This window comes from Macrotis lagotis, chromosome 3 (genome assembly GCF_037893015.1).
Source record: "Macrotis lagotis isolate mMagLag1 chromosome 3, bilby.v1.9.chrom.fasta, whole genome shotgun sequence".
NCBI lineage: Eukaryota > Metazoa > Chordata > Mammalia > Peramelemorphia > Peramelidae > Macrotis > Macrotis lagotis.
In genome coordinates, this window is record NC_133660.1 from 199,357,089 (window position 1) to 199,369,973 (window position 12,885).

At 33.8% G+C, this 12,885-nt stretch overlaps 1 protein-coding gene across 2 annotated transcripts in view; it reads right to left on the minus strand.

Annotated features, from left to right (window-relative positions):
* SLIT2 (slit guidance ligand 2) overlaps positions 1-12,885 on the minus strand; it is a 388,308-nt gene that overhangs the window by 58,678 nt on the left and 316,745 nt on the right. For both annotated transcript variants that reach the window (XM_074229717.1, XM_074229716.1), the window contains 3 exons: positions 8,877-9,001; positions 8,450-8,547; positions 7,038-7,177 (listed from right to left, as the gene is read on the minus strand). In XM_074229717.1, coding sequence (XP_074085818.1) covers positions 7,038-7,177; positions 8,450-8,547; positions 8,877-9,001 — 363 coding nt within the window. The remainder of the gene's footprint in view (positions 1-7,037; positions 7,178-8,449; positions 8,548-8,876; positions 9,002-12,885) is intronic.

The window sequence follows — 12,885 nt, forward strand, 5'->3', positions numbered from 1 at the left end:
CTTAGAAATTAGCCTACAATGGTTAAGTGACACGCTTATCATCATACACCTGAAAAATTTCAGAGGCTTAGGTTGAACACCAAGTCTCCTTAACATGAAGTACTTAAACCACTATGCTCAGCTCTCTAAAGAAAAATGAATAAAATTTGAAGTTTGCAAGGTCTAAGATGAAGGAAGAAAAAAGGTGAGAGATGGGAGGAAGACTTTCCTGTATATTAATATACTGAATTTTAATTTCCTTCCCTTCCCCCAAGGATGTAATATGATTGATATTTTGATTTTTATACATTATTTGATCATGTAGCTAGCTTAAGGTTGAGAGGATAGAAATATGGTTCACACTTCACTCCCATTTGTTGGGAAGGAAGCATTGCACAATATAAGGGATATCGGACTTAATGTTCCAATATTTGAGTTTTGCCATCTACTAGCCATGTGATCTTGGGCAATTCCTCAAACTTTCTGAGTCAGTTTCCACATTTGCAATAATGACTTTTCAGGGTTGTAGTAACAATCAAATGAAAGATGTATTTTTTAAATATTGAAATGTCATGCCAATATAAACTGGTTATTATAGTTGTGGTTGCCTTGTTTATGAAAACTGAACACTCAAAATTGCTTAGCATCTTTACAGTAAGTTTCTTACACTGGTTAGCCAATGTGTCCTCTAATCACAGAACTCTTATTGCAAAGTGAAACTTCGACACCATTATAGTACTATTTTGTATATGATAAACAATGATTCTTTACCTTTTTAAAAAAGCATTGGTTTTTATCTAAGTTCAAGTTATTTTTAAAATTGTTCAAAAGAAAATAAAGGGCTGACTCTTTAATAGATAATTCAGTTAGGAAGATAACCAAGGTCATTCAAAGGCACACATTTCAATGATTTAAGATATCTAAGTTCTATTCTGTGTTTTTATGGATTTTATGTGGATTCTATATAGGGAACTCCACAGCACTTTCAAGGAGTCAAAGTTCTTCCCCATGATTGAAGCACATTTTTCAATAACTAGAGTCTATGGAAGAAAAATTCTCTCTGTATTAATTATATGTTTATATAAATACAATCTATATTCTTTAAATGTGTCTAAATTTTGCTGATGTTATATGATTGCGAATTACAAAACACAAAGAGCTCAGAAGGATCGAAATAGTAGGTTACACAAAGGTCAATGGAAAGGTGAATTGCAGTCACACATACAGTACCCTGTGGCTCTCAATGATTTGTATATGGTGTGACAAGAAAGACATTTTCACTGACCCTTATAACCCACAAAGCTAATGGCTGGTCAAGGAGTGAAATATAACAGATGAATAGTTCAAATGGTAAAATTCTGGAAGGACAAGAGGAAGTGCTATAGATTTTTCTATTGAGAATTTATTGGACATAGATAAAAATTACACATGACAACAAGGTTTGGGTAGGTGGAAACATATTAATTTAGATGAAACTCATAGATCCATTAAGGTACAAATAACTTTTCATATACTATTTATTTTGCTCCTCACAAAAATGTTTCACAAAAGTTATGATTATCCCACATTTAGAAATGAAAAATGGTGGGTTAAATGGGTTAGGTGAATTGACTAGGGTTTTACAATTAATAAACATATATAGAAGGTTTCACTTGAACCCAGGCTCTATCTGATTCCAAATATCTTGTTCTCTCTACTATACTATTTTGACTTTCATCATATATTAAGATAAAATAAATGGCATTAATAGCTTTCCTAGATGCTAAAAGAATAAATATTTGTCCAAACAAGATATTGCATTAATTTATTGAGAACTAAAAATATTGTACCACTCCTAAAAAAATTACATCTCTATAGATGATATAGACATTTTTAATTACCTTTATACAAATAAATGATACAAGTTAGTATCTAAACCATGACCAAAACAATATAGAACAATCTTAATTTTCCATTATAAGATGAAAAGTAGCAAGCTGTTAGATACTGCATTTCTTATTAATTCTGCAATCCAACTTTACATATCTAAATGTAAATTTAGCTGGAGTCTAAATGGAATTTTAACTATTTTTTCTTCAAGACTTAACTCTTCATAGTTCAGTCTGAATATGGATATGGTACCTAAAAATAGCTAGGTGGCATAGTGGATAGAGTACTAGGCCTAAAGTCAGGAAGACCTCAGTCACTTTTGAGGTGTTGGGTAAGTCACTTAGCCCTGTTTGCCTCAATTTCCATATCTGTAAAATGAGCTAGTGAAGGAAATGGCAAATCCTTCTATCTTTTCTAGAAAATACCAAATGGGTCACAGAGAGTCAAACATAACTGAAAAAAAAAATGAGTGAATGGCAACAATTTGTGAACTAGTGAGAAGCCAAAGGTCTAATCATCTAACAATGAATGAATGGCATGCATTAGGATCTACATTTTAAGTTTAAATTCTCAGCTCTAGCAAAAAATTTGCAGTATTTGCCTCCTCTCCCTTTCTTTTTTAAAATCTAGCTATGTTTACTATTACCATGAATTTCTATACTTTTTTTAAGAGGAGTCTATTTTAAAATATTCAAGTAGTATACTGGATATGAGTTTTGCAGCATTTATTTTTTCGAATATCCCAAGCAATACTATATCCATGAAACTCATCCTTCAATATGTAAGAATAGATCTGTGATTTCACTGATGTAGGGAATTCTAGGTTAGGAAACTTCTCTCTCCATCCTTACACTAATTCAAGTAGTCCCCACCTCACCTTAAGAGTTGTAAAGACTAGGAAGAAGTAAAGTGATTTTCCTAGAATCACACTGTTGGTATACATCAGAGCTGTGACTTGAACTGAGATCTTCCTGGCTTTGAAGCCTGCTCTCTCTTCATTACACCATGCTGTCTTTGTTTACCCAATTTATAATAAATATTTTAAAGTAAGAGGTTTTTCCTTATCCTTATTAGCATAATCATGTCATAATTTCAGGAAGTTTGCATGTTTCTTATTAGTATTTTCTAACAATTTTACATGTTGATAGGTATCCCTAATTTTTCATACTCAATACATAATCAAACATAAATATCCCCACATCAAGGATATAAATGTCTGATCCGATATCTTGACTTTTGGTTTTTACATCATTTCTTTTAACGATGCTCAAACAATAGAATCCATGCATCTTTAAAGGGAAAGAAAGCAAGGCACTAAAAGGAAAAAATAGGCTGAAAACACAACTAACCTTTTTCCACCTCATTCAGATTAGCAGCTGGCAGCAACAAAGACAGAAGAGACAAGAGACTTTTTACATTCTAATACAACAGCACAGCACATTAAGCCAATGCACAGCCACAGCAGCAGAAATGCCAGGCTGACATAGTAAAGTGAAGCAAATTTCATTTTTTAAAAAAATATCTAGCAGAAGAAAAAAACAAAGAATCTCCCACATAAATACACAGAAAGAAAATCAAAAAAGTATTTGCTAATCCTGGCAGTGAAAGAGCTCAACCATTAGCTCAGGACTCTTCAGACCAAACAGCTGATGATATCATGTGAAAGAAATTACTGTTTGATTTGGAAGATAGTTAATGGTATATATTTAAACACTATGATTTTTTAAAAAGGTGAATGTAATGTAATAAAAATAAAAATAAAAATATATTTGCTTTAATTTTGTTTTGGGACTTCATGATTTCTGATATGCATCTATTCTTACTTCTTTTTATTGCTAAGTACTATGGTGGTGTTGGATCACAAGATATTTGTGGCATCCTACATAGCACTGAGATTTTAGTGTTAATTAAAAAGCATAATCTTGACACTGTAGATCCAATATTCTGACTGTTAGATAATATGGAAAAACCAGGTTTTTTTTTAAAATTCAACACCTAAATTAATACCAGCTGTTATGAAAAGGTGGCAATTTTCAAAACATCATAAGGAGAAGCTGCACACTCCAAATTTATTTTTCCTTTCCTTTCCTTTTTTTTTTTTTTTTTGGTTTTTAGTTCATCTTATCTAAGGAATGCTTTGAAGATTTACCTCCAAGGGATGTCTTGGTTGTTGGGAATTAATTTGAGATTGATTCCAACAATCTTTTCAAGCTAGAATTAAATCCCAAAGTGCCCGATTTAAGTATCATTTTGACAGTTTCAAGATCATATTCTCCACGGCAACTGATTCTGTCCTTCAGCATAGGAATTTAAACTCTGAGTTGTAGAGAAACAATTTTTTCAATGCACTACATAACTAGGAGAACAGATAATAACTTGAACTATATAGGTAGATAGAAAAGAACAACTTTGCTGGGGAAAGTGAAAAAATTACATACATCTCTCTCTGTCTCTATCGCTGTCTCTATCTCTGTCTCTGTCTCTGTCTCTCAGTCTGACTCTCTCTCTCTCTCTCTCTCTCTCTCTCTCTCTCTCTCTCTCTCTCTCTCTCTCTCTCTCTCTCTCTCTCTGACTCATTCTGTCATTTCCTAGGAAGAGAAAGAAAAACATATTATTATTATATAACATCCATTACTATACACTGTGTGGTTTTAGTCACAAGAGGCTTTAGGAAATGATAATTAGAACCTAATGACTAATGAAATCTTTCTTACTAGAATTTCATTTTTCTGTGAATATGTTCATTTCTCCCCCTGGTTTTCCTTTATGTTCCCAATGGTTTCTCTTTCAGTTTGCTTTTCATTCCCTGTTATTTAAGAATTTTGTCTTACTAATTATATTAATATCTTCACTTGGACTGTTAAAATAACTAAATTATTGCTTTTGCAATATGAATTTACAAGGTTTGTTTTATTTGCTCTTCCTTAATAGAGTTCACTTATCTCTCCCTGTAAAGCTTTGAGGTATATTAGGAAAAAATGCAAAACCTTCAAAGAAAAAAGCAATTTGTGACTTGAGTGATTTTTAAACAAAGGCAACATTATTTTATTCCCTGAACAAAACAGTGTTTCTGTTCCCAGGTCTCATGCTCGTTAATCAGCATTCCAAAGTTAAATTTAAAACAATGCAGCCACATTAAAAAAAAATCCTCCCTAACTGCAGGCTTGGATGAAGCAGGATATGGAAACCCTCGGGCCCAATTTATACTTTCCTATAATTAAATGTGCATCTATGTGCCACTGATTTCAGTCTTTGCAGATGGCTGTTTGATATTTTGTAAATGAGCTCATTTCACATATGGATAAGAACACCATAGATGCTTCAACTCATTCAGAAACCGTTCATACATGTTGCAACTCATATTCAGAAACTGTTTGTTCTACAGTGGTTAATTACCTGAAAAAGGGCAAGAGAGATCCAGCGTAATATCAAACGGGTGAAAAATTTCAATCTTTGAATGTATTCTGAGTACTGAAGATTCATCATATTATTTTATTTCTTTGAAAAAAATCAGATACTTGTAATCTATCAAACATTATTCAAAGTATGCTAATACTAATTAAAACTGTTTGGTATTAGAATAGATTGAAGAGTTCTATACATCTGTGCCATTTGAGATAAGCAATGGCAAATTTGAACGGAAAATTCACAGGCTTTCACATTTGGTTTCCTTTATATTTTTGGAGAAATCCATGCTACTATTTGTTTAAAAAGTGACTTGGCAGTGTTCTGTATATTTAAGAAACAGGTTGGAAACATTTTCTGTCAGTACAAAACCAGGTGACTGATAATGTTTCTTAGCAGAAACTAGAGGAATTGGTAAACAGTTCCCACTGTGTCATAAAGAATCCTTAAGGCAGTTCTGAGAACAACAGATGGTAGGAGGAGCTGATAGGAGAGTGTCAGGGAAACAGCTTAGAGAATATAGGTGTACACATAGGAAGAAATCTCAAAAGAAAGGAATAAGAAATGAAAAAACAATAAAAAATGACTATGTTAAAGACAAAAACAATAAAAAGGCTAAATCCAACTCATCATGTACTATCTTTTATAAATTATCACAGAAATCGAAAAAAAAGTTAAGTTACTTAAAAATGGAAGTGTGCCAAGTCAATACTTCTGCTTGTTCAAGTACTTATCAGAAACACACACACACACACACACACACACACACACACACACACACAAATTTATCCCTAGGCACAAAGCACATATTAATATGGTTCCAATTTATATAAAATTAAAGTAGTGAATCTTGGTTTCTGGAGCTTGCCATTTTGCAGACTGAAATATTTAATCATATATTAATTGTTATTCAAGTAAATATTCTTGAAAAATTCCCAGGTAATTGGAGAATAATGTATATAATAAAGTTCAATGTAAGCTCTTTTTCCAATTTTTTTTTCCTTTACAGAATCATGTACAACCTTTGCTTATAAATAAAATGTCTCTATATATTGGATTAGTTATTAAGGAACAATGTAATGCTCATTTAAGGTAAAGGAGATAATTGTGTAAGCTATTTGCCAAGTCAATGGAAATAGTTAATGCTAACATGATAGGACAACATCATAAACTTGATACTTACTTTATGGTGAGCTAATTTTTTCAGGACAAAAATAAAATTCATAAGAGAAGGATGTTGAGCGATATGCAAAGTTTTAGGGAAACTAAAACTTCCTGTTCTATTTTGGAGGCATTTCTCTCCTCTTAGTAGTCTCATCAGACAATACTTTATTAAGCTATTATGGTAGCAAACACATAAGTGAAGAAATATGTATAGATACATGTAATTTCTTTCAATGTCACTCTTTTGATTGAGTAGACAAAACTTCCTTTTGTTGCATAAAAAAATGAATGGATAGTGTAAAGCACACTAGGGGATTTCTTTGTCTGCTAACACCATTCACCTATGAGAATCAAAGCTGTGTATAGTCCATATGGAGGCACTAGCACATCTCTATACTCATGTATCCTTTCTCATTCAGCTTACCTAGTCTTCTTGGCCCCAACCAGCCATAAGTCATTTCTTTATTTGCATTATCTCATATTTCTGAATATAACTCATCATTCTTCTCCACTTCCCACAGTACATTTTATTCAGCACACCTAATTCAGCCTCCCTGAAACTTTAACAAACCCCCTGATTTCCTCATGTAGTATTGTTAGTGAGTGTGAGGACATCCTACCTGTGTATTCAGGTGGGCAAAGGCATGTATAGTTGTTAATTCCGTCCACACAGGTGGAATTATTTTCACAGTCATTGTCTTCACAGTCATCAACATTCACTTCGCAATTTTCTCCTTCAAATCCATCAGCACAAGTACACCTGGAAAACAAAAAGAAGGAAAGAACAAACATTTCCCAGTATATTTCTGAACATTCAGAGTACACGTACTGAAAATTACGGATTCACCAATTATAGAGCCTTTAAATGTAGAGAAATTGATTTTAAATGACTTTAAATGACATGTTGTAAGTACCAATTTAAAATAATGTCCTGAAAACCAGAAACTATACAGACTCTTTAGAAAAGGAAAAAATCATGCTTGTTTTTATGATGGCAAATGATACCACATCCTTGATAGTCAAAAGTGTGGGTATATTTGCAAGTCAGAAACACAAGCAACGTGTATTCTAATGTCCCAGATGTTTTAAATACCTAGTTGGCTCCTGTGACATAATTTGTGATTCTATTGTAAGGTTGCTCATGACTGTTGAACAGCTGGTTTGTATTTTAAGAAGAAACCTATTACCCTCTCTTTGATGCCCTTGACCTGAGGGGAGGAGGGAGATAGAAAAAGTTTGCTTGTCTGTGGACTGATAAACTGTGTTTATGCACCTTCAAGTCTTAATTAAAATATAACTTTGATGTGGTATACAATGTTTACAATTTAATCCTGATTAAGTGGTCAAATAATCTTTGGGTACAGTCTAGATGGAAAATATAGGGATAATTTCTTAATGAATTGCAGGAATGAAGAATTTCTTTTAAGAGTGGCATTTCTAACAAGCTTGAGCAGTAGATTAGCATTCTTATGCGAAATTATTAGAGTCCTTTAATAAAGAACTGTATTTCATAATTCATGAAGTACATCTGGAGTAATTGTACTGTATGATTAAATAACTCCAGATTAAAAATGCTCACAGCATGTTTATCTACTGGCATAGTAGCTTGGAAATGAATCATTAATTTTCTGTTTCAGTGGGATTTACATCTTATCATTTACATGCTGTCTGTTAAAGCAATACACAAAACAACAGCTGAATATGAGACTTTCAGCAGGGGGCTAGCCAGCTATTAATTAGCATAATGGAACCAATACTATGTCGTTCCCTGATCTGCCTTGACTAATCATAATGTGTTGTTATTTTGTAATTCTCATTTTAAAAAGCACACCGAGATTTCTGAGGACACTGTTGCTTTTTAACATTTCAATGCCATGAAGACTGGCCAAAATGACAGTATCCTTATCAAAAGATTCTCAAGGTTCTCTCTCTGTTAATATCTGGGATGTGAAAGTTAAAGCAATTTTTGATTAGTTTTTCCTCTTCTAGTGTTTTAGGTTCAGAAGGTTGTTTACACATAATATCAACCTACCAGAATCCATCCTTTTCTCCTTCTTTTAAGTGACAAGTTCCACCATGTTTGCATGGGTTACTGATGCAGGAGTGGATTGGAACATCACAATCCTGACCCTGGAAACCAAGCAAAGAAAGCAAAAGTTGAGCATGAACAGAGTAATTCTTGAAGTATATATAGATACAAAGGAGAAAAAATGTTCTCCATTCTCCTCTCCTCCCACTGTCATTCCCACCATCTCTGCATTTGTCTGTGTCACACATACTTATACATGATGTGCTCTCTCTCTCTCTCTCCCTCACTCTTGCTCTCTGTTTCTCTTTCTGTGTCTGTCTGTCTCTCTATCTCTCTCTTTCTCAACACACACATACACACACACACACACACACAAACACAAACTTTATTTATATTGTTTTTTTTTTCCTGAGCCTTCAGCTCCACTTACCTTGAAACCATATGGGCAAGTACATCGATAGAAGTCAACAGGATCATTGTTACAGGTGCCATCATTTTTACATGGATTTGATAAGCATGGACTACATTTAGCAAGTATGTTAACATCCACAGGACCTAAAAATAGTTTAGCATCATCAGAATCTATATTGCCTAGACCATTGATTGCTATGAATTTCCATCATTCTTTAAAGAAACAGTGAAATATTTTAATTGTACACATTACTGAAGTTTCAGGCTCTGTTTGAAACTTTTTTTAATTATCATTATCAAATTTTATTAATAAGATGATTCCTTGCACAGTATCAGAAATCTTTACCCTTTAGGAGAATTACATTCTATTATAAATAGATAAAAGTGCAACAAACAAGTAATAATGCTTTCTATTTTATTTAACATTTTAGGGCTCTTGAATCTATGAGTTAATTTTACTATGGATTAACAGATTTAGATCTGGAAGAGACATTGGAGATCCACTAATCCCACCCTATCATTTTACAGGGGAGGAAACCAAGGCATAGAGAAATGAAATAATTTCCCCAAGGTCATTTAAGTAACAAGTAGTAAAACTGGGATTCAAATGCAAGTCTCTGACCCCAGATTTTGCTGTACTATACTTTTAATAATCCCATGAGAATACGGACTTGAAGTGATTACTCAAGTTCATATAGCTAGCTTGTGATGAAATAAGGACAAAAACACCAATTTCTTGGTTTCTAGTTAATCTTTCTTTCCCCAGAGGGAGGTATCTCTGATAAAGAAATACATGAAAAGGTGTGCTTTCCTGCTATTTTCATTATTTGTAAAGTGGGAACCTAGGAGAAAAGAATCTAGGGAGGAAAATAACAAAGGAAATAACTTCTGTTGGGTAGCTTCCTTATGTGTACAACTGTAGGGAGTTTGGATGTCAAAGTAAGACTCAGTGTTGTTAGTTTAGTTGGTTGATTCCTGGTGCTAATGGGGCCAAGGTCACAGGTTCAATCCCCTTAAGAGTCAGTTTGCTTTTGTGGCTGTGTTCCATGACTACAGCCTGCACCCTTAACCCTGGCCAGCTGTCTTGGAAATATATGCCATTGGTCCCAAGGGGGCCTGGATAAGGGGCTGGAAGAGGGAATAGAGATTGGATGAATAAGTGCAAATTCATCACCTCTACTGGGAAAACAACTTGTACCACATGCTAATCGTGATTGCAGATAAGCAGAATCTTATTTGGTGTAGAAAACATGGACAGTCTCCTTGTTTAATGCTGTGACAATAGTAAAGTGCAAAACTGTTACCTGTCTTACTTTCTGTCTGCCTTCATTCACACAGGTGACAAGTAGGCTTATCCAAAAGATTTTTTATACACTAAAGTTCTTAGAAGTGAAACATCAAGTAATATAAAAGGTTTCTTTATTTCCTTTTCTAAAAATAAACCTCACTACAAAGCAAATCTGTTTCTATCTGATCTTTTAGGGGGCACTTAAAATATATTAAGGATATATGTTTTCTTTCTTTTTTAAGAGAATGCATTATGATATATGTATAATGCATATATATATATATATATATATATACATGCATATAAATTTCAATAGAGGGAGTGCCCACACCAGTAAGATTTCACACACATTCACACACACATTCACACACACATATGCACATTAATTACATTAACATAATTAAATTTATATTTTTTAAGTAAATATATCCATTTAATTTGTGTGTGTGTGTGTGTGTGTGTGTGTGTGTGTGTGTGTGTGTGTGTGTGTGTATGTGTAATCTCATTGGGGTAACTCTGACCATTGAAGCAAATGATCATTTCTCCATACCTTCATAGATGGCTTCTACGTATTCCTGTGATCAGAAACATTATCACCTGGTGGCCTGATCCTTGAAGGCAGAATCTTTCTTTTTTTTATTTAATATTTATTCTCATTTTGTACAAATAATGCTTTTTTTTACATTAATAAAATATTCTTGTTTACAATGAGCTTTTGCAATGATATGGAAGGGGGAAGGCAAGGGGGAATGATGGAATCTTCGCTCTCATCAGAGGTGGTTAGGAGAGGAAACAGCATATATACTCAATGGGGTATAGGCATCTGGAGTAAGAAGGGGGGGACAGGGGGAAGGGGGGAATGTGAGTGATGGCAGAATCTTTCTAAAGCCAATTTAGGCTTTTTTTTTTGGAGTACAGAAAGACAACCATTCACTTGATCCCTACTTGCAACCTTTTCATATTGGTAGCAGAACTACCAGAACTTGTGCATAACTGCTATTGCCTTCATGAACCTTACAGGTTCACCTCTAAGGCCACTAAGTACTTTCTGGTGAGAGGAAACAACATGGGGGGAAAAAAGAAACATATGGGCCAAATATAGAGGTGTCTTAAATTGTCCTTTCCCTGGTAGCACATATTATAGCTAAATTTTTTTACTGAAATTGTGCTGTTTGTCACAGAATAATGGACTCCTTCTAAGAAGTCAGCAGCTAAGAGGATAAAGTGTTGTGCCTGAAGTCAGAAAAACTCATCTACATGAATCCAAATCTGGTTTCAGACATTTTCTAGTTGTGTGACCTTGGGTCAGTCATTTTACTCTGGCCAATTTCTCATCTATAAAATGAGATGGAGAAGGAAATGGAAAACCACTCCAGCATCTGCCAGGAAAACCCCAAATAAGATCATGAAGAGTTGGACATGACTGAAATAACTGAAAAACAACTAAGAAGTCACTAGAATTCAGAAGTATAATAAATAGTATAATAACAAGGAGAAATATATTAAACATACAAATCTTAGGATAATAGCATTGGTATATGATGTCCCTTTAAACTCGTATAAATCTGTCTTCCTACCTTTATTTCATATTGTTCCTTTCTATGTACATAGGCCTCATTCAAGTTGTAATGTTTATATTTCTTTCTATATGCCTTTTCTTGAACTGTTTCCTGCATCTGGTTCTTTGTCCTATCTCAACATAGCTATCTATATAATCTAACTGGTTCTAAAACCCTATCTCTTCCCATCTGTCTTCTGAAATCCTACTCATCCTTCAATGTCTTCTTGATTATGTATGACTACTGCTTTAAGGATTGATCTTTCCATCTTCAGACTTCACACTATTGTACAGACCACACTCTATCATTCTTATGTTTTCATGTGAGTTTCTCCCACATTGTTGTGCATAAATTGTATCTTCCCTTGTTAGATAATAATTTTTATGAGGGTAATGAATATGTGTCAACTATCTTTCTCACCCAATACCTTCCATCGAGTTTTGTACTTAAGAGGCCCTTGATCATGGCAAAGAAAGATTTCTACATACTTTTTTTTTGAGATTGGGTCTCCTTATTTCCAAGGACTGGAAGTACATTGAACATTCATGAGCTGATCCCAATGCTGATTATTATTGAAGTATCAAGCTGGCAAATTTTTTCTGATTTTAACTGGTTTGCCCTTCTTTAGGCAGCTTAGGAACCTGGTGATCCCAGAGTGCTCACCATATTAATGCCTGTCATAATGCGGACAATCAACCTTAGCCCTACTGTATCTCAGAACCTAGAAATAAAGCAATCTACTAAGATTCCCTAGTAATAGGGATTATAGGTCTGTGCCACCTTTTTTTAGTAGTTAGGAAGATAAAAAAGGGGAAAGTAAGAAAAGAGGTAGAAATACTAAAAAGATAGGGTTTAGAAAGGTTTAATATTTCAACATATATTGAATAGTGTTTAGGAAGTTATATGATTTAACTCTGCTGTTTATTACACTATTGCTCTTATTTCTGCTTAGAATTCCTCATCCAGGTAGTCATCCTCCTCATCATTATTAATTATACTACACTGGGTTTATGGATAGAAACTTAGGTATAATTGAAAATCTAAATCAATTTTTCTCTCCATCAAAGTCATATATGTTTAGTGGTTCCTTCAGCCTGGAAAATATCAGAACACCCTCTGGTGATACTTTTTGTAAGGCACAATCCAAGAAGCTATAGGAATGAATTTAATTCTATACTCCT